Below are 22443 nucleotides of genomic sequence, written 5' to 3'. Positions count from 1 at the left end.
AGACACCAACAAAGGTATCACCTGCTTTTATACCCACCTGCCACCGGATGCCACAGTGAACAGGGCCCCCTCCAGTGAACCCTACAAGCAGTGCTTGGTTATACTTGGCAGAAACAGTGATGTCTTTCCTGGTAGGAATGAGAACAGATTTCCCCCTGGTGATGGGAGCGGCTGGGCTTCCCATTGGAACAACTGCCTTTGGTAGCAGGTGACTCAAAAAAACTCTGGATTTGAAGCAACACATGTTTGCAGATAGGCACGAGGACAGGAGGCCCCTGCTCTGTCTCTGACCCTGGTGGCTTCTGTGTTGATGCAGAGAAGCCCAACTCAGGAAGCACACAAAGTACTGGGCCTCTCCTGTGCCCTCTGCCTCTGGATGCATCTGGGCCAAATGTGAAAAGTAGGTGTTGTTTGGTTTCGTTCTGTTTCACTCAGGGGGGGAGGCTGAATCCCTCCACACTCGCAGGAGCTAACGTCTGCAGGTGAGACTGGCTGCCTTCTGCGTTCTTCAGCAGCTGCATGAGTCAGGAGAGCAGGCAAAAAGAAGAGTGCTCTCCGGGCGCACACTCATTTCCCAGCCCATCTCATTTAAAGACAGCCTGCTTACCTGAGATGCTTCTGCATTTCCCGGTCTACTCTAGGGATAGCAGGCCGGATTCTAGGGTAAGCTTTCCCTGGGGGCGAGGCCCTGGGAGGAGACAGACTCCATCTGTGTCCCCACCCCGGCACAGACTTGCTGCAGCCCCTTGCTGACAGCCATCAGCTGCCTTCCTTGCCGTGGCCCCAAACATCGCAAGAGATTTTCAGTTGTGCACAACTTCTTTCAGAAAGTGCTCAGAGGGATGCCCATAAAGCTAGTCACACTGGGGTTCCTCACTGTGTTGTTAATGGTCTCCAGGAACTTTGAGATCTGGTGGGAGACCCATAACCACACATTTCACGTACACATTTCAGACACGTAGTGTGGGTGTCTGTTCTCTGTGTAGATAAATGGGGCCCCAAAGCAGCCTGACAGGAAGCTGAGAAGCCAAGTGTGTGGCAAGCTTCTGGCCAGCTGAAGACAGTGCAGGCAGGAGAGGAAGCAGGAAGTGGGCTCATGGGCAGGAAGCCTCCTTTAGGCTTCCACATTTGCATCTTAAACAATGGGCATGAAGTGTCAGATACAGAATCATCACAAACGAGGTGATCAATAGTGTGAATCCACCTGCCTCCAGCTGGAAACTTGAAGCCAAAGGAGGGTGGTTCTGCAGCAGATTTCTGAGCTTGGCCAGGGGACCTCTGTGCCAGGTATAGCCTGACAAGCAAAGGAGAGGAGATTACAATTTACACTTGTAAAATCCACATAAACCTCATGAGAGGTTCTCCCTTCTAGAAGCTCTAGATGAGTGGAGGCCTGAGATGTCAAGAGACCTTCCCTGTTGCCCAGGCAGAAAGCGGCAGAGCCAGGACTCAAACCCAGACTTGACTCAAGGGCTTTTTCTCCCAGGCTCTGTTGGCCACAAACATCCCCGGACATTACTCACTGTTCCATGGGGAGCAGAGTCACCCCTGGTTGAGAACCACCATAGATGAAGAAAAGCACTAACTGATCTAAAGCATGTGCTACGTGCCAGACGCTGTAATGATGTGATCTAGGACTTGGGCTAATCGCTCCCCTGCGAAGTAGGCATTACAGTATGCAAGGGGGAGAGGCCAGGGAGCTGGTTCAACTTAGAAGCAGCACAGCTGGGTTTTGAGGCAGGTCAGTCTGTTTCCCATGCTCACAGGAGCCAGAAAGAGCCATCGAAAAAAGGCCTGAACAGCCATCTGTGGGTGTTCTACAATTGTTCATTTAATTACCATTCTTATTTTATATCTTTCCTAGTTCACAGAAAGGTTGAAGTCTGAATGAATATTTTAAGCATTGATTTCTATTTTTCTTCCCAGTACTATTAGGTGCAGTATTCAAATTTCACTGTACATTTTCAAAAGTGCCATTTCAGAAACATTATTAAAAATTGGATGTATTTTCCCATGGAATGCCTGCTGGGCTCTCTCTGGTGTCAGTTAAGATTATATTTGACTTTAAAAAAAAAAAAAAGATTATATTTGACTTTAAAGGAGCTCCTGTGTGACCACATTTCACACTAATGAGGAATCCGTTCTTCCTTAAGGGGTAGTTTCAAAAATCCGACTGGCTCTTAATGACTACACCGTAAAATTGCTTTATTCAGACTTTACAAATATTCTAGGAAGGATGTACCATATAACTTAAGTTTTATATGGTTAGAAAACAACAAATCTGAATTTGTTGTTTAATTTTTTAAAGGACCCAAAGTGACATTTCACAAGATGGGACTACATGGCAAAACAAACATACATTTGTCAATGCTTCTGTCAGTGTCTATCTGTATATACGAATGAATGAAAATGTCTAATATCATTCTGATTTTTAAAAATGCAAATTAAAATAATGTGGTAGTACTTTACCTTACCAACTAAGCAAATCTGTATTTCAAGAACCCCAAATTCTGTGAGTGCAAAATAAAAGATATACTCTGAGGATTTGCTGATGGCTTTTTTATGCTGCCATCTGGAAGAATAATTGAACAATATGGAGAAAGCCATAAAAGTCTTGGATACTCTTTGACCCACTCAACCTATACCTAGGAATGGTTTGAGCAAATACTTCAGATGGAGAAAAAGGCTATTTGCATGTGGAAGTTCATTAGACCACTGGTTGTAATAATAAAATCTTGGGAACAGCCTAGATAGGCAACAATGGAAGAATGGTATATTTAAGTAAATTATGGTAAATTATCCATTCCAGTATAGTGGTGGTTAAGGTGGGCTTTAGAGTCATAACATCTTGGGTGAAATGCTGGCTCTAATGCTAGCTCTGTGGTTTTAAACAGATTTAATCTCTTCATCTGTGTAATGGGTATAATAGCACCTACCTAAAGGGTTATTTTTAAAGTTAAACAATATCAAGTACATAAAGCACTGAGAACAGTGTGTGATGCATAGTAAGTGCTCAATAAATGTTTTTTGATGGACTTTCATGTACCTAGTGAAAATAAGTGTCAGGTTTAATCCGATTGGTAGTGAAATGGAATAGAGAGGCCAGGCAAAAGTTGGTCGAAATAGGCTTTTAATGGGATGTGCTCTCGGTCCCAGGTTTTGCAGCCTGCAGGGGAGGGAGAGAGCGGGAAAGTCGTGGGCCAGGGAAGTCCCTTGCAGGCGAGGGCAAGCAGTCTTTTTAAGGGGGAAGGGGGAAAGGGTTGGGTGTCTGTACAAGATGATAGGTATTAGGCTTATTACTGGTGGAATGGCCTAGGGCAATAACTGTCCATGCCCTTATATGGGGTTTGGATAAAGTAGGTTCAGGTTTCCTGCATAGGTCCAGTCTCCCCCCTGATGACATGTCCTGGGGTGGGGGGTGTCTGCTGGTGATGGGAAAGTTCTGAGGTGGGGGCAACAAGGTGGGGGGTCTGCCACCATTTTGTTGCCTCCCGATCCCCCTTGATCCCACCGGCCCAACAATAAGAATTAGGAAAAAAATCTAATGTGTTTTTAAAAAATCGTAATACTGAAAATAGAGAATATTCTGTATTCATAAAGGCTTGTGGAAAACATAAATAAATTAAATTTGTCAAAATGTTGAAGTCATGGATGCCTTTTCCCCCTCAATTTTCTATGTCACTATTATTTTGTCATGAAAATACTAAATAATGGGGCACCTGGGTGGTTCATTCAGTTGAACATTCTACTCTTGACTTTGGCTTAGCTCACGATCTCAGGGTCCTGCGATTGAGCCCTGAGTTGGGCTCCAAGCTAGCAGGGAGTCTGCTTGAGTATTCTCTCCTTCTCCTCTGCCACTCCCCCATTCACATGCTCTCTCTCTTTCTCTAAAATGGATGGATACATTTTAAAAAAAGAAAGACTAAATAGTAAGCAGCTGGTCCCCAGGACAAAAATGTATTTATAAATGCATTCAACTAGCCATTAATTGATGTCTTTTATGTTTCAGGCACTGTGACATCCGAAACAATGAAGACATCATAAAAAAGTCTATGGTTCAGTAAAAGAAACAGGCATAAAAATTAACAACTTCTACTGGAGCATATTAAATGCTATACAAGGTCACCAAAGAGGAACATCTAAATGGCCCTAAGATGGAGGATGGTCAAGGAAAGCCTCACAAATGATGTAATGCATAAGAATAATCTTGAAAGATTTATAAAGACTAATTAAATGAAGAAGGGAAGGAAGAACATTCCAGGGAGGGAATATAACTAGGAAAGACAAACGTGAATTAAAGCAAAATGGGTCCAAGGAACTGAAGTATCTTGATGAAACCACAACATGAGAGAGTGTTAAAAGAGCCCAGTGATGTGGGCAGGAGCTACATCTCACAGCTAAACTGTAGATTCTGAGCTTTGCCCTGAAAGCTAGGGGGAGCCATTGACAGACATGTGACTGCAGGTTGACCCTCAAACTGGACCTGGACAATCGGAAGCTACTTACCCACTCCCCTGTCCTTGGAATGTATGTCTCTCCCCACTGTTCCTGTACTAGGAGTCCCTTCAAGGACATAGATAGCCTTGAGGGAGCATCAGAATGATGCACAAGATGGAACCCAGATATGGCCTCTAAATTAACTCTTAAGATTCTGGTGGGAGGGTGTAGCCATCCACTTGTCTTGTTGCTGCCTAAGACAAGCCTTGGATGCAAGGTCCTTTGCTTATTAAAGCTGCCACCTACTGACCTGGAGTGGCCCATCTCTTCCTTCAGTCTTCCCTTGCCCTCTGGGACTAGTTTTGATTTTCACTCAGGGAACTCCCAAAGTTGTGAGCCAACAATAGGTGAGCCAATTAGAGGATCAAAGAAATGGGGTCTTGGGAAAGAAGCATCTGAAGGGGAAGTCCCAGGTTGGCCCTGCAGGCAGGGAGGGGTGGCCCATAGGTCAGGTGTCTGTCCAGTGCATTTGTTTGAGGAACTGTGCACAGCACATGGCGGCAAAGAAGGGAAAGCAGTAGCTGCCACAGGGGGCTGTTCGACAGCTACCAATACCCAACCGGAGGCTGCAGCTCCACTTAGAAAGTTGGAAGAAGAGCCGAGGATAGAGAAGGATGGGCTGGCAGGCAAGGTGGGAGAGCAGGACGGTGGTGGAGACCTTAGCATGCCAGTGTGCAAAACTAGGAGGGGATGAGTGCTGCAGATTAAGGTCGGAGAGCCTGTGACAAAGCTGGTTGGGATGCTCTGAAGTGGGAGAGTGAGGCTCTTGTCTCATGGAGTTAGTTGAAGAATCAATCTTGCGGACAAAGGAGAGTGAGTAAAGGGATAGAAGTTTATTAAACGAGGATAGAGAGAGCTCAGGAATGAGAGGGGTCCTGACAGGGTTGTCACTGAGGCCCCTACAACGTTTGGTCTTTTACTGAAAGCCAACCAGTGAATCTAAACCCTTTTAACATCTTTATTTTTATTATTATTTTTTAAACTTTTTTTCTTAAATTTTTTTTATTTATTTATGATAGTCACACACACACACAGAGAGAGAGAGAGAGAGAGAGAGGCGCAGAGACACAGGCAGAGGGAGAAGCAGGCTCCATGCACCGGGAGCCCGACGTGGGATTCGATCCTGGGTCTCCAGGATCGCGCCCTGGGCCAAAGGCAGGCGCTAAACCGCTGCGCCACCCAGGGATCCCCTTTTAACATCTTTATTGATAACACCCTTGAGTAGGGCTAGTGATAACACCTATAACAGCCCATTTCCCTTTTAGGGTCTAGTAATTCTCTGTTGGTCACAAGCATCCATTGTAACAAGACCCCACCTCTGACACCTGGGACTGGATGGTCTGGTTTGTTTATTTCTGGTTTCCTTTTACTTCCACATTTTTGGGATTTTCATGAGTCTGATTCTGGGGCCCCTTACCTATCTTCAGACCTAGCCCTGCCTGTCCCTCACTCAGCAGGAGTGCTGTGCCATTGGACCCCAATACAAAGTTAAACAAAAGCACAGCAACAGCAACCCCAGGCCCAGGACAGCCTCCAGTTCAGGAAACAGTCATCCATGTGGGAAACAAAGGCCAAAAGGAAACGTAGATAAAATTAAAAGCCCTTATAGCCCGCAGCTCAGTGACAAATACTAGAGATTGGCAGAGTAGAACCTACCTCCAGGAAACTCCCAACTGTCTTCATATTAATGTTTCGCTAGAGGGAAAAACAACCTTAGATTGACAATAGCTAGGCCTCTGGGATCCTAAGAGTCTTCTTTAGCGTATGAAAATCATTCTGGAAATTCCCTTTCCTTTTTACTTCCCCCACCCAACTCCAAGGTATATAATCAGCCATTCCTTACAACCTCAGTCCAGCTTTTTCTGCCCATGGGCCCTCTCCCCATGCTGTAATAAAGAAACACCTTTTTGCACCAAAGGAGGCAGAAACAAGCTACCCAACATGAAATGATGCCTCATCTCACTTTCTCAAAATTAGAAATTCACTCAGGCTAGTAACTCTAACAGCAGAGCATCACTTTCACTTGCTCAGGTGGTAGACTAGAACCACTTCTGCCACAGGACAGGGTTTTTTAAAACAGGCAAAGATGAGCAGTTACTATTCCACATCAGGAAACACTGGAAACTAGATAGTCCTCCTAACACATTGATGTTGTTGACCCAGATGCATTGTTTTCCGATATCATCGTCCTCCCTCTAATATTGAGGGACAGTGAGTGGACATAAGTCCATTCCTCCAGGAATCTGGACCTTGGGTAAGGAAGTTGGTGTCTCTCCAAGAGGCTGAGGCTGAGATCTGCAAAATTAAGCAGCTCTATGGGCCTCCTCTTCAAACTGCTCTTAATTCAAGCCCCAGGTGACAATCTTTTGCTTTCTGAGTGGCCCATGCAACTAAGAGTATACTTCAATCCAAGCTGACCTGAAGTATCTCATTTCTATTCATTTGCCTTTTGATTTTATTACCATCAGAAATTGAGTTTGCCCAATACCTCATCTGAATACATGGTGTATTAATAAGCCCCATGGCTTTACAACCTGCTACCCTCTTTTCCTCACGTTGTGGGAGGCTGTGTTTCTTACTTCCAGGTCTTTCTCTAAGTTTTCTATTATGTCTAAGAAAGGCTCCAAGAATCCATCATTGATAACAGAAGAATGACAGTGAAGTGGGAGAGCCAGGTTCTTGTCTCTTGGAGTCGAAGAATGAAACTCATGGACAAAGGAGAGTGAGTAAATTGATAGAAGTTTATTTTTAATTTTTTTAAAATTTATTTATGATAGTCACAGAGAGAGAGAGAGAGAGAGAGAGAGAGGCAGAGACATAGGCAGAGGGAGAAGCAGGCTCCATGCACCGGGAGCCCGACGTGGGATTCAATCCCGGGTCTCCAGGATCGCGCCCTGGGCCAAAGGCAGGCGCTAAACCACTGCACCACCCAGGGATCCCCGATAGAAGTTTATTAAGTGGGGATACAGAGAGAGCTCTCAGAAGTGACAGCGGTCCTGACAGGGTTGTCCACCGAAGGTTTATTTGGCTGACCTTTTTTTTTTTTTTTGATTTTTAAAAAATTTTTTTAAAATTTTATTTTTTATTTTTATTATTTATTTATTTATTTATTTTTATTCAAGAGAGACACACACACACAGAGAGAGGCACAGACACAGGCAGAGGGAGAAGCAGGCTCCATGCAGAAAACCTGATGTGGAACTCGATCTCAGGTCTCCAGGATCACACCCTGGGCTGAAGGCAGCGCTAAACCACTGAGCCACCCGGGCTGCCCTGGCTGGCCTTTTATAGAAAACCTGACTAGAGAGTTTATGGCCTTGAGATTTCTTGTGCCAACTTGAGTGAATGACATATAGGTGTCTTTGAGTCTCAGTAATTACTTGGTAGCCATCAAAGGAAGATACTCCCTAATGTTTGGGAGTCAGGGGGCCACATTTACTTCCTTATTTCTGTTTTTCTTGTATCTCAGTATCCTTGGAATTTATAGGAGCCTGATTCTGAGGCCTCTCAGTGTCCTTGGGATTTACAGGAGCCCAGAGATTGATGGGACTGACTCTGGGCCTTTCCCTTATCTTTTCCTGCCTAGCCCCATCTGTCCCTAACTCAGCAGGAAATGCCAGAGTTGTTACAGATACCCTATTACACTTAAGGTCTATACAGTAAGTCTTAAAGCAGGTTCATCCCAAAACTAGCATCTCTACAGAAACCCTATGAGTGAAGAACTTGTTTGTTAGTGACTTTAGGGCACCTCACTAGTGATTCTACCCACTTGGCTCATTATAATGGGCTCTTGACTATCATCTACAAGGAATTCCTGACAGCTACTGCCTAATGATGCTTGGGGAGCTGGCCAAGCACACAGTGGGCAGGGCACTGTGTCCTGTCACCAAGTACACCAGCTACAAATGAGGAGCTTTTTTAAGAGAGAGAAAGCTCAAGCAGGGGTCGGGAGAGGCAGGGGGAGATAATCTTAAGCAGGCTCCACACCCAGCATGGAGGCTGACAAGGGGGCTCAATCTCACAACCTTGAGATCATGACCTCAGCTGAAATCAAAAGTCAGGAGCTTAACCAACTGAGCCAGCCAGGCACCCCTCAAAGTTTTTTTAGGAGGACACTAGAGCATCCTAAACCACACTCTTTTCAGAGCCAATTATACTGTCACATTAAGAGCTGTATTTCATCTGTTTATTTATTTATTTATTTATTTTTTGTTGTTGTGTTTGGATTTAGAACTCTTCCCTGTTTTTTTTGTTTGTTTGTTTTGTTTTTTGTTTTTTTCAGTAAGCTTGAGTTTGTTTTGATCTTTTCAATAAGCTAACTTGGAATGATTTTAGATTTACAGAAAAGTTGTCAAGATAGAGTTCCTGTATGTTTCTCACCCAGTTTCTTCTATTGTCAATATTTGTGCATTTGTCACAAGCAAGGAGCTAACATTGGTACATTGCAGTAAATTGAACTCTAAATTTTGTTTGGATTTCAATAGGTTTTACCTAACTTGTCTTGTTTTTTTCCTCTGTTCCAGGATCCAACCCAAAATACATGACATTTAATGGTCATGTCTCCTTAGCTACCTCTGGGCTAAGATTTGTCAGAATTTCCTTGGTTTTGATGACTTCAATAATTTTGAGGATTTATAGTCCAATATTTTGTAGAATGTTCCTCAACTTGGATTTGTTTGGTATTTTCCTCCTGGTTTAATTGGGATTATGGAGTTGTTGGGAGGAATAACAAAGAAGTGAAATGTCCTTCTCAACATATCATACTAAAGGCACATGCTATCAAAAAATAATAAATAAATAAATAAAGTAAGTAAGTAAGTAAGTAAGTGGGGGGGAAAAGGCAGATGCTATCAACATGGCTTATCACTGAACACCTGGCTGAGATAGTGTTTGCTAGATTTCTCTACTACAAAGTCACTTCCTTTCTCCTGTGCCTTTCCATACTCTGTGCTTTGGCAAGGCTGTTTTTTTTTTTTTTTTTTTTTAAGGCTGGGGTCTTAAACTCTACTGGCTTGATGGAAGTGTATCTATGTAAATTATTTAGAACTTTTCTATTTAGATTTTTCACATATCCCTCATTTAGACGATTATCTATTATCTATTATCCATTATTTTTCCTTGATTTTAAAATTTCACATACAAATTGTAATTGTTGTGATCTAAACATTATCTAATTTTGTTCAACATACCTGTGCAATTTTTCAGTCTTCAAAATTTTTCCTTCCTTTTGTACCCTCCCCAACTGCATGTCCTAATCAATATTTATGTACATTAAATCAAGAGATGGTTAAATTTTTCATAACCCAATTTCCCCTAATCAACATATTATGTACTTTAGCCTCATCCTTTAACTTTTTATAGAACTTTATACCTTCAAATCTGCTTCTATACATACCCTATGTGTAGATCTCAAGTGTCTGGAATGGCTTTTTTTTTTTTTTTTTTTGAAAACCAGTGAGATTATTTTTCTTTTGGATAAGGTAGACTACTGAATATTTTGCAATTTTGCATTTGATAGTCTAAATGTTCATTTGTTTTCCAATTTCTTAGTGTTCACAGTACAAACAAATGAACTGAAAAACTATTTTATTGTAGTTAAAATTTTTGAAAAGGTTGGCCAAAATTTCTTAATAATTTCAAATAATTATGACATTCTTGTCATATTCCTCACTCTTATAAGACTGACATTAGTATCTCTCCATCACACCAACCTTTGTTTTGATATATGTTGTTCTACATTTTAAGAAATGATTTTTCTCCTTTATATTAAAAGTGTGTGAAGCCACCCAGATCAAATATTCACATATGCCCTATATTTTAAGATTAACTTGCTATGTTTTGGTTTACTAATATGTCCGAAGATTTCAGGATGCTGAATGATACTAGCATGTCTGAAAGGAAATTCCTTTTTAGAGGATATTTTAAGAAAACCTTGCATCCTTGTTAGATCTATGTGCTGTAGAACTGTCACCAGTTAAAGCTACAAGATTTCACTTGTCCTGCCTTTTTTTTTCTTTTTCTTTTTTTTTAAGATATTAAGTAAGTCCCAGAGCCTGTAAAGGTGAACCCACTGGGGCTGGCTGGGGGAAAGGAGGAAGCTTGCTCCAGAAGGAACTGTCTGAGGGATCATAAGGGATTTCTAAATATGGGAAAAGGGAATAAATCATTTGGTGAAGTCAACTGTACATACTTCTTTGTAGGTCTAAAGAAAGAACGAAGCTTTTATATAACAGGAATCCAATTCTTCAGGGATACCAAAAGGAAAAAAATTTTAAGGTTTTTGTTTATTTATTCATGAGAGGCACAGAGAGGGGGGTGGCAGAGACAGGCAGAGAGGAAGAAGCAGGTTCCATGCAGGGAACCCGATGCGGGATTCAATCCCAGAACTCCAGGATCACGCAGTGGGCCGAAGGCAGGCACTAAACTGCTGAGCCACTCCGGGATCCCCCCAAAAGGAAATTTTTAAGTCCCTTTTGGTGCAACCCAGCTGGAAATTAGCATGTAATTGAGCCTTGCTGAATAAAAGTTTAACCTTCAAAAAAAAAAAAAAGATTTTAAGTAACTTCTACACCCACATGGGGCTAGAACTCGAAACAGTGAGATCAAGAGGAGTTGCATGTTCCAGCCAGGGGTCCCCTCCTGTTTGTTCTTATTCAATCATCACTTAAGTATAGTCCTTAACTCACTGAAATACTAGCATTAAAGTTGCCTTGTTTGCAGGGCACCTGGGTGGTTCAATCTGTTCGGCTCAGGTCACGATCTCTGGGTCTAGAGACCAAGCCCAGGTAGGGCTCGGGTTGAGTGTGGAGCCTGCTCGGGATTTTCTCCCTTTTCTCCCTCCTGCCCCACCCCCATACTCTCTTGCATGCCCAGGCTCGCTCTTTTTCTAAAAACATTTTTAAAAAGTCACCTGTTTACATTAGCTGAGAAGAGAAGTGGTGGTTAAGAGTTTGTGGTTTCTCACTCCAGTATGTGGTAACTAAACACCTTGCTGTTCCAGGAGCCCGGATGGCGCAGTCGGTTTAGGTGAAGGACTCTTGGTTTCTCCTCGGGGTCTGGGATCAAAGCCTGCATAAGGATCTACGGAGAGCCTGGAGCCTGCTTCAGCTTCTCTGCTCCTACCCCTACCCTTTTAAAAAACCTAACTCTGCCCACTTACCAGGAAGGCTTGGGGAGAGCCTAGTTAGTAGAACCAACGCTCATTTCAGTATGCTGGGATTCTTACCAAGATTCACGGCATAGGTACACGCATGTATACACATCACATATATGGCAGCACATGCACAGCCTTCACTGATCATTTGGGTGGCTCTGAAAAGAGCCTTTGGTTTTTCTTCTCACAACGTTCAGATCACTCACTGGAATTCAGGACTTGGAAGTGCTACTTGCTTTGGACTTTGTGGTGGTGGCTCTCAGTCTTCTTGGGCAGCAGCACGGCCTGGATGTTGGGCAGGACGCCGCCCTGCGCGATGGTCACGCGGCCCAGCAGCTTGTTGAGCTCCTCGTCGTTGCGGATGGCCAGCTGCAGGTGGCGCGGGATGATGCGCGTCTTCTTGTTGTCGCGGGCCGCGTTGCCCGCCAGCTCCAGGATCTCGGCCGTCAGGTACTCCAGCACGGCCGCCAGGTACACCGGCGCGCCCGCCCCGACCCGCTCCGAGTAGTTGCCCTTGCGGAGCAGGCGGTGGATGCGGCCCACCGGGAACTGCAAGCCGGCTCTGGACGACCGTGACTTGGCCTTAGCACGTGCTTTACCACCTTGCTTCCCGCGCCCAGACATCACTAGGCCGATCTACCAGGGAAGACGACAGCCGCCAGAAGCGCTACGCGGCCTATTTATAGCCTGACCATAGATTGTGAGTTGCTCTCTGATTGGCTGATGGCCATCTGGCCAATCAGAAGGCCTGGCCAGAATCACCTCATTTACATTCACGCCACTCTCCACTAGCCAATCAGACGGTGTCTGTTCAGTGCGTCACTTCAGCGCTGTGCCTATAAATACCGCTCTGCCGAAGCCTTAGCGCTTTTCGGTTACTCGGCGCAGACGGGAGAGCCGAGCCGTTAGAGCTGGACCTAGAGAGCTGTAACGCTAGAGCTGAGCACTCACCATGCCGGAGCTGACTTCGAAGGGCACCATCATCTCCAAAAAAGGCTTCAAGAAAGCTGTAGCCAAAACCCAGAAGAAAGAGGGAAAGAAGCGCAGGAGATGCCGGAAAGAGAGCTATTCTATCTACATCTATAAGGTGCTGAAGCAGGTGCACCCCGACACGGGCATCTCGTCCAAGGCCATGGGCATCATGAACTCGTTCGTCAACGACATCTTCGAGCGCATCGCGGGCGAGGCGTCGCGCCTGGCGCATTACAACAAGCGCTCGACCATCACGTCCAGGGAGATCCAGACGGCCGTGCGCCTGCTGCTGCCCGGGGAGCTGGCCAAGCACGCCGTGTCCGAGGGCACCAAGGCCGTCACCAAGTACACCAGCGCCAAGTAAACCAGCGCCAAGTAAGCGTCTTTACAGCTAACTAACTCAAAGGCTCTTTTCAGAGCCCCTTACATGCTTTTTGGAGAAGGGCTGTGGCCTTCCTCCGAAAGGTCACAGATTGTGCCAAGCTCAGCTGCTAGTTCTGTTTGAACAGTGCAACTTGCATAGCCATACTTGTAACTGAAGCTGATTATGCAAGTACTCTTCCCAACGGTGCTCAGCTGCATGTCCATCCTAAGTGTCCGTATTTTTCATTAGAACCTTGACCTTGTCAAAATCCGGAGCAATTCTCCAAGAGTTCTCTGAAAAACATTTATCTGGAGTATTTGTAATATATTTACGTAGCTGGTGGGAAGGCAGCTCACAAGGGATGTAGCTGGCCTTTTCAAAATCTTTGTGGTTTAAGCTGGAATCCAAGCACTTGTGATTTACAAATGTATATATACTTTGCAATTAAATAAGCTTTTGTACCACTTGATAAAATATCTGGACACACAAAAATTGTAAAACTAAAATGCTCCGCCGTTCCGTGCACAGTGAGCTCACCTCTGCAGAGTATCTTGCATACCTTAGCTGGAATTCCCTCCAGGAATTGACCTGGAGGGTCTGTAACCTGCTGTTAAGAGCAGCATCTCTAAACTGGGATCCCAGTCAACCAAGGAAGACTGGCAAACAGCAGATAGCACATAGCTTCCACATCCCTGTCAACTGCGACCACTCTACAGGCTACCCTGAATATCCAAAGCCTCAAGGTTGCTTGGGCTAAAAGAGTGCTAATAAAAACCTCTCTTCAATAGTGCCTGGGAGGCTCAGTGTGTTAACCCTCTGCCTTCAGTTTGCCTCATGGTCTCTAGGTCCTGGGATCAAGCCCTGTGCCGAGCTCTCTGCTCATCAGGGGGAGTCTGCTTTTCCCTCTGCCCCTCTGTGCCCTCTCTCAAAATCTTTAAAAAAAGGTCTTCAGACCAAACCGGACACAGCTTTTACCTCAGATTATGCTTTTTTGCTTGTTTTCTCACTTTTCACAAACCACATCAATTACTGGCTAATCTCTTATTTTTAAAAATGTGTTTATTTGCTATTTATTTTTGGATTTATTTTACATTACAGTTTTATTGTAATGAAGATTTTTAAAAGTTTAGCCACTTCTCTTTTTCCTACATATTTTTTTCTAGGTTTTTCATTATTTAACCTTTCATCTTACACTGATTCACTATTTTTATTTTTCCTAGCTTCCTTAATGGGGTGCTTACTTCATAGACAATTCTCACACTGCACAGTTTTAATATAAGTGAATTTCAGTTATTACAGTCCAGTTAAATAACCAATTATCCAACAACACAGTTCAAATTTTAGTAGTGAGTAGTTGCATAAATTACAAACTTCAGTGCTGGGTCTTCGGTTCAAAAGTCACTGCACAAATAACAAATGTACATCATGTTCTGTCATATGACCTATCACGTCACTTATTTTAAAATGTGTTGGTTACTAGACACTGTATACATTGCCCGTTTATGCACAAATAGAAAACATGTACTTTTAGTTGCCACTTTGTCTTCCAGTGATAAATTTACATGATAAGAATTGATCATCAAAAGAGGGATTTGGCCATCAAAATGAAAATATAACAAAAAAATGAAAAATAATCCTGGAAGTGGAAATCAAGTTAAATATAAATGGAGTTCTAGAAGAAACTTCTAAGCACTGGGACTGCTGGTATTGTCACTATTGAGAGACCAGCCACATGACCAAGAAGAACTCAGTGAAGGTGAACTTGCTGACACAAATTAGAAAGTGTTTGTGTCAAAAAGGATGAAGATGTTCCAGAGAAAATGACACTGGCAAAAGACTTCATGCTACAAGAATTCTCAAAGATATTTTGCAACATTGAGAATACAAAGAATAAAATGTTGGAATCTGCTGATACCAATTTAGAAGGACACAGGACAATTCAGCAAGGTACAGAAAAGTTGCTCACTCTATCAAAAGTTACATGATGACAAGAAAGTGAGCGTGTTCAACTACTTTCAGTAAGTTTTTTTTTAAAATGACACTTCAATTCTCTTTAATGGCTTTAATATTTTAAATTACAAATATCCTAAATTTTTTTCACTTCCCTCTATAATTATATTAGAGAGTTAAGGGAGTTTTTCATTGCCTGGTTAAAAATGTTTAAAGATTATGGACTAATAATGATTTTTCCCACTGATTATTAAGATTGCTTTGCATTGTCTTTTTTTAAGATTTCACACTACCTGAAGAACTGCCTGTATTTATGCTTTCTTAATAATGTAAGCATTTTTTAAATAAATTTTTTATTGGTGTTCAATTTACCAACATACAGAATTAACACCAAGTGCTCATCCTGTCAAGTGCCCCCCTCAGTGCCCATCACCCATTTACCCCCACCCCCCTGCCCTCCTCCCCTTCCACCACCCCCAGTTCATTTCCCAGAGTTAGGAGTCTTTTTCTTCTCCTTTCCCTTATATTCCCTTTCACTGTTACTTCTATTCCCCAAATGAATGAGAACATACACTGTTTGTCCTTCTCCGATTGACTTACTTCACCCTCCAGTTCCATCCACGTTGAAGCAAATGGTGGGTATTTGTCGTTTCTAATGGCTGAGGAATATTCCATTGTATACATAAACCACATGTTCTTTATCCATTCATCTTTCGATGGACACCGAGGCTCCTTCCACAGTTTGGCTATTGTGGACATTGCTGCTAGAAACATAAGGGTGCAGGTGTCCCGGCGTTTCATTGCATCTGAATCTTTGGGGTAAATCCCCAACAGTGCAATTGCTGGGTCGTGGGGCAGGTCTACTTTTAACTCTTTGAGGAACCGCCACACAGTTTTCCAGAGTGGCTGCACCAGTTCACATTCCCACCAACAGTGTAAGAGGGTTCCCTTTTCTCCGCATCCTCTCCGACATTTGTTGTTTCCTGCCTTGTTAATTTTCCCCATTCTCACTGGTGTGAGGTGGTATCTCATTGTGGTTTTGATTTGTATTTCCCTGATGGCAAGTGATGCAGAGCATTTTCTCATGTGCGTGTTGGCCATGTCTATGTCTTCCTTGGTGAGATTTCTCTTCATGTCTTTTGCCCATTTCATGATTGGATTGTTTGTTTCTTTGGTGATGAGTTTAGTAAGTTCTTTATAGATCTTGGAAACTAGCCCTTTATCTGATGCGTCATTTGCAAATATCTTCTCCCATTCTGTAGGTTGTCTTTGAGTTTTGTTGACTGTATCCTTTGCTCTGCAAAAGCTTCTTATCTTGATGAAATCCCAATAGTTTATTTTTGCTTTTTCTTTTGCCTTCGTGGATGTATCTTGCAAGAAGTTAATGTGGCCGAGTTCAAAAAGGCTGTTGCCTGTGTTCTCCTCTAGGATTTTGATGGAATCTTGTCTCACATTTAGATCTTTCATCCATTTTGAGTTTATCTTTGTGTATGGTGTAAGAGAGTGGTCTAGTTTCATTCTTCGGCATGTGGATGTCCAATTTTCTCAGCATTTATTGAAGAGACTGTCTTTCTTCCAGTGGATAGTCTTTCCTCCTTTATCGAATATCAGTTGACCATAAAGTTCAGGGTCCACTTCTGGGTTCTCTATTCTGTTCCATTGATCTATGTGTCTGTTTTTGTGCCAGTACCACACTGTCTTGATGACCACAGCTTTGTAGTACAACCTGAAATCTGGCATTGTGATGCCCCCAGATATGGTTTTCTTTTTTAAAATTCCCCTGGCTATTCGGGGTCTTTTCTGATTCCACACAAATCTTAAAATAAGTTGTTCTAAGTCTCTGAAGGAAGTCCATGGTATTTTGATAGGGATTGCATTAAACGTGTAAATTGCCCTGGGTAACATTGACATTTTCACAATATTAATTCTGCCAGTCCATGAGCATGGAATATTTTTCCATCTCTTTGTGTCTTCCTCAATTTCTTTCAGAAGTGTTCTATACTTTTTAGGGTATAGATCCTTTACCTCTTTGGTTAGGTTTATTCCTAGGTATCTTATGCTTTTGGGTGCAATTTTAAATGGGATTGACTCCTTAATTTCTCTTTCTTCAGTCTCATTGTTAGTGTATAGAAATGCCATTGATTTCTGGGCATTGATTTTGTATCCTGCCACGCTACCAAATTGCTGTATGAGTTCTAGCAATCTTGGGGTGGAGGCTTTTGGGTTTTCTATGTAGAGTATCATGTCATCGGCGAAGAGGGAGAGTTTGACTTCTTCTTTGCCAATTTGAATGCCTTTAATGTCTTTTTGTTGTCTTATTGCTGAGGCTAGGACTTCCAATACTATGCTGAATAGCAGTGGTGAGAGTGGACATCCCTGTCTTGTTCCTGATCTTAGGGGAAAGGCTCCCAGTGCTTGGCGTAGCATTGTATTGGCGTAGAGCTGTTCATAATATGTTTTTAAAATCGTTTGTATTTCCTTGGTGTTGGTAGTGATCTCTCCTTTCTCATTCATGATTTTATTTTAATAAATCTTTTTTTTTTAATTTTTATTTATTTATGATAGTCACAGAGAGAGAGAGAGAGAGAGGCAGAGACACAGGCAGAGGGAGAAGCAGGCTCCATGCACCGGGAGCCCGACGTGGGATTCGATCCCGGGTCTCCAGGATCGCGCCCTGGGCCAAAGACCGGCGCTAAACCACTGCGCCACCCAGGGATCCCTCATTCATGATTTTATTAATTTGAGTCTTCTCTCTCTTCTTTTTAATAAGGTTGGCTAATGGTTTATCTATCTTATTAATTCTTTCAAAGAACCAACTCCTAGTTCTATTGATCTGTTCCACAGTTCTTCTGGTCTCAATTTCGTTGAGTTCTGCTAGAATTTTAATTAACTCTCTTCTTCTGCTGGGCGTCGGGTCCATTTCCTGTTTTTTCTCTAGCTCCTTTAGGTGTAAGGTAAGCTTTTGTATTTGAGTTCTTTCCAGTTTTTGAATGGATGCTTGTATTGTGATGTATTTCCCCCTCAGGACTGCTTTTGCTGCTTTTTGCAAAATCCCAAAGATTTTGAACGGTGGTATCTTCATTCTCATTAGTTTCCATGAATCTTTTTAATTCTTCCTTAATTTCCTGGTTGACCCTTTTATATTTTAGCAGGATGGTCCTTAACCTCCATGTGTTTGAGGTCCTTCCAAACTTCTTGTTGTGATTGAGTTCTAATTTCAAGGCGTTATGGTCTGAGAATATGCAGGGGACGATCCCAATCTTTTGGTATCGGTTCAGACCCGATTTGTGACCCAGTATGTGGTCTATTCTGGAGAAAGTTCCATGTGCACTTGAGAAGAATGTGTATTCAGTTGAGTTTGGATGTAAAGTTCTGTAGATATCTGTGAAATCCATCTGGTCCAGTGTATCATTTAAAGCTCTCGTTTCTTTGGAGATGTTGTGCTTAGAAGACCTATCGAGGGTAGAAAGAGCTAGATTGAAGTCACCAAGTATAAGTGTATTATTATCTAAGTATTTCTTTACTTTGGTTAATAATTCGTTTAAGTATTTGGCAGCTCCCACATTCGGGGCATATATATTGAGGATTGTTAATTCCTCTTGCTGGATAGATCCTTTAAGTATGATATAGTGTCCCTCTTCGTCTCTCACTACAGTCTTCGGGGTAAATTTTAGTTTATGTGATATAAGGATGGCTACCCCTGCTTTCTTTTGACAACCATTTGAATGGTAAATGGTTCTCCAACCTTTTATTTTCAGGTTGTAGGTGTCCTTCTGTCTAAAATGAGCCTCTTGTAGACAGCAAATAGATGGGTCCTGCTTTTTTATCCAGTCTGAAACCCTGCGCCTTTTGATGGGGTCATTAAGCCCGTTCACGTTCAGAGTTACTATTGACAGATATGAGTTTAGTGTCATCATGATATCTATTTAGTCCTTGTTTTGGTGGATTGTTCCACTGAACTTCTTCTTAAAGGGGAATTTTAAGAGTCCCCCTTAAAATTTCTTGCAGAGCTGGTTTGGAGGTCACATATTCTTTCAGTTCCTGCCTGTCTTGGAAGCTCTTTATCTCTCCTTCCATTTTGAATGAGAGCCTTGCTGGATAAAGTAAAGTATTCTTGGTTGCATGTTCTTCTCATTTAGGACCCTGAATATATCCTGCCAGCCCTTTCTGGCCTGCCATGTCTCTGTGGAGAGGTCTGCTGTTACCCTAATATTCCTCCCCATAAAAGTCAGGGACTTCTTGTCTCTTGCTGCTTTAAGGATCTTCTCTTTATCTTTGGAATTTGCAAGCTTCACTATTAAATGTCGAGGTGTTGAACGGGTTTATTGATTTTAGGGGGGGATCTCTCTATTTCCTGGATCTGAATGCCTGTTTCCCTTCCCAGATTGGGAAACTTTTCAGCTAGGATTTGTTCAAATACATATTCTGGCCCTCTGTCCCTTTCGGCGCCCTCGGGAACCCCAATTAAACGTAGGTTTTTCTTCCTCAGGCTGTCATTTATTTCCCTTAATCTGTCTTCATGGTCTTTTAATTGTCTGTCTCTTTTTTCCTCAGTTTCCCTCTTTGCCATCAACTTGTCTTCTATGTCACTCACTCGTTCTTCCACCTCGTTAACCCTCGTCGTTAGGACTTCTAGTTTGGATTGCATCTCATTCAGTTGATTTTTAATTTCTGCCTGATTGGATCTAAATTCTGCAGTCATGAAGTCTCGTGAGTCTTTAATGCTTTTTTCTAGAGCCACCAGTAGCTGTATAATAGTGCTTCTGAATTGGCTTTCTGACATTGAATTGTAATCCAGATTTTGTAACTCTGTGGGAGAGAGGGCTGTTTCTGATTCTTTCTTTTGAGGTGAGGTTTTCCTTCTAGTCATTTTGCTCAGTGCAGAGTGGCCAAAAACAAGTTGTATTGGGAAAAGGAGAAAAAGAGAGGAGAGAAGGAAAGAAAAGAGAAAAAGAAAAAAGAAAAAGAGGGAAAAAAAGAAAAAGAGAAAGAAAAAGAAAGGTGAAAAAAAGGGGGTGGGGGAGCAATCAGAAATCAAAAAGAAAAGAAAAGAAAACAAACAAACAAACAAAAAACACGGGGGAGTATCTTCTGATTCTGTAGACTTTAAGTCCCTTGACTTCCCCTGGAACTGATCCGTCCAGCTGGTCTTCTGGGGGAGGGGCCTGCTGTGCTGATTTTCAGGTGTTAGCACTTGGGGGAGCTGCTCTGCCCCCTGCCTGGTGCAGGGCTCAGCGGGTGTTGTTTACCTCGTGAGGCCCCAGGAGGAACAACCCCAGTGGCAGGGCCAGCTCTGGAGCCCTGGATTCAGCCTCCACAGGAACTACGGGGTTCGGGGCTCTCGGCTCTCCGTCTGTAGGGCCTGGAGGCTCCGGGGCGGGGCCGCTGATCTGCTCAGCTCAGGGCAGGAGCGTCCTCGCTGTCCTGGGCCCTCCCGGCCTCTGCCTGTCCCGGGGGAGGCCGGATCCTGGGCTGTGTCCCGGCGCCCTGTGCTCCGGGGTCTGCGCTGTTGGATTCGCGCTCCCGCCCCGCAGCCCCCTCCGCGGAGCCGCCGCCCGAGCCCCTCCGAGCTGCTCCGGGCCCCGCCGTGCGCGCTGCAGCCCTTAGGGAGCTCGGCGCACTCTCCCGGGCGCAGGAGTCTGTTAGTGTCCCCGGGAGCCCGAGGGCATCCCCGCCCTCCTGGGTCCTGCTCTAACTCCCTGCGAGCCCCTTTCCGCCCGGGAAGGTTGGTGCAGCTCCTGCTTCTCCGGGACGGGGCTCTCCTGTCCTGGGGACACTCGCCCCGGCCTCAGCCCGGCTCCTCGCGGGGCCCCTCCCCCTTGGAGGCCTTTTGTTTCTTTATTTCTTTTCCCCCGTCTTCCTGCCTTGATAGAAGCGCGAACTCTTCTCACTGTAGCATTCCAGCTGGTCTCTCTTTAGATCTCAGGCCGAATTCGTAGATTTTCAGGATGATTTGAAGGTTATCTAGGTAATTTGGTGGGGACAGGGGATTTGGGGACCCTACTCTTCCGGCGTCTTGCCCCTCCTCCTTAATGTAAGCATTTAAACTATCTTTTTTTCCTGTAAGCTATGTTTCCCCTTACTCCCACAGGTTCTGTAAATATTCTGAATCTTCGTTAATATGTAAGAGTTGCTGAGAGATATGAATTTCTTCATTTTCCACTAGGAACTTGGAAACATTTGTTATTAGAAAAGCAAAGCAGTTGGTCAAATTCTTTCTTAAGATCAGATTTGCAGACCAAATGCAGACCAAGAACCCACCTTTCAGGAACTTGGTGGCACAAAGGAGGTCAGAATGGATTTGAGACCTTGGAAGACTAGCATAATATCAGACAAATAAGAGGAAAGCTTTTGTCCAAGACAATCCATGGGAAAGCAGTGAGAACACAGGGGTTTTTGTTGTTATTGCTATTTCAGGTTTTTAAAATGTGTGTTTTAAGAAAGGTGCTGCCTGCCTATTGTTGGCATCTCAAACCTCAAGTAATAGAGGATTGGCAGGATAGAATTTTCTGTGGAAAGGGCCACAGCAGAGCTAGGGCTCTGCTTTAAATACAGTGAAGTTGGGTTTGGGAACTGGGGAAAGCAGATCCTGAAGGTGCTCCCCACTCTAAGCACCTCTAGCTGTTTACTTCACCCTAATATCACTGCAATGATTACTGGTTGAGATGTGCCCTGGAAGCAGGAGAGGTATTAGTGGTCTCTCGTTAATTCTAGACTGTGGTGTTACTATGCTACAGAGCAGAAAACATAAGTGCCAATAAGGTGAGAAAAGTGCTGGAAAAAGGACAGAGCACCTGAGCCTGTTGAGCTCAGGTGCTCAACATGGTATAATTCCACTAAAGCTATAATACCTCTGAACCCAGAACAGGAGAAAGACCTCTGTTGGTTCAGCTCTCAAAGGAGTAACTTCCCAGTCTCATCTCAGATGGGACCATGAGGTATGCAGAGCAAAGGAAACCCAGGGAGCTGAACCAGAATGAGCCAGACCAATTTAAGTCCTCACTGTACTGCACCAGCAGGCAGGTATGGCTCTCCCTTTAGTGGAGGGCTAGTCAGAGAAAGTGGCTACATTTTGTTATTACTCTTTATTTTGTTTTCCAAAAAAGATTTTAAAATTGTGTTTCCTTTTCCTCTATACTTCAAACATTTGCTCAATAAGTGAATGTGTGTGTGTAAGAGAATAAGACAGAGGAGGTCCTTGCTCTCATTGTGTTTCCTTTCTAGTCAGTGATGCAGACATAAACTCACAAGGTCTCGCTCAGTTATGAATGAGGGAGATAATTAGGTGCCCCCAAATAGGCTTTGTGTGGTCTGTAATTTAGTCTAAATTACTTCAGTCCAGCTTTTTCTCAGGTGACCAGGAAGACTGTAGACATTCAGAGTGAGCCTGCCTACTCAAAGCAGCCAACCATCTTTCAAAATAAGAAGTCCTGCTTGGAGAAACTGGCAAGAAGAAGCTCCTATGATACCACAAGAACATCAGTCTGGGGTTCCAGATGCTTAACGA

The 22443-nt window shown here is 43.5% G+C and overlaps 2 protein-coding genes and 1 pseudogene across 2 annotated transcripts; 2 read left to right on the top strand and 1 right to left on the bottom strand.

Annotated features, from left to right (window-relative positions):
• Window positions 1–10508: 10508 nt before the first annotated feature.
• On the top strand, window positions 10509–10624 carry LOC129508456 (small nucleolar RNA SNORD22; annotated as a pseudogene).
• A 1254-nt stretch (window positions 10625–11878) lies between these two features.
• Window positions 11879–12289, bottom strand: LOC129508378 (histone H2A type 1-H). The gene has a single exon (XM_055323356.1). It carries the CDS (start codon window positions 12272–12274, stop codon window positions 11879–11881), a length of 396 nt encoding a protein of 131 aa, XP_055179331.1. The 5' UTR covers window positions 12275–12289.
• A 313-nt stretch (window positions 12290–12602) lies between these two features.
• LOC129508377 (histone H2B type 1-A-like) lies at window positions 12603–12986 on the top strand. The gene has a single exon (XM_055323355.1). The coding sequence runs from the start codon at window positions 12603–12605 to the stop codon at window positions 12984–12986; it is 384 nt and encodes a 127-aa protein (XP_055179330.1).
• The last annotated feature ends 9457 nt before the right edge of the window (window positions 12987–22443 follow it).

This window comes from Nyctereutes procyonoides, unplaced genomic scaffold (genome assembly GCF_905146905.1).
Source record: "Nyctereutes procyonoides isolate TBG_1078 unplaced genomic scaffold, NYPRO_anot_genome, whole genome shotgun sequence".
Taxonomy (NCBI): Eukaryota; Metazoa; Chordata; class Mammalia; order Carnivora; family Canidae; genus Nyctereutes; species Nyctereutes procyonoides.
The sequence above is the reverse complement of the archived record's forward strand: the minus strand, read 5'-3'. Positions and strand labels throughout refer to the sequence as shown.

Coding starts and splice junctions, on each gene's coding strand:
- LOC129508377 (XM_055323355.1), top strand. CDS start 12,603: ATGCCGGAGCTGACTTCGAAGGGCACCATCATCTCCAAAAAAGGCTTC.
- LOC129508378 (XM_055323356.1), bottom strand. CDS start 12,274: ATGTCTGGGCGCGGGAAGCAAGGTGGTAAAGCACGTGCTAAGGCCAAG.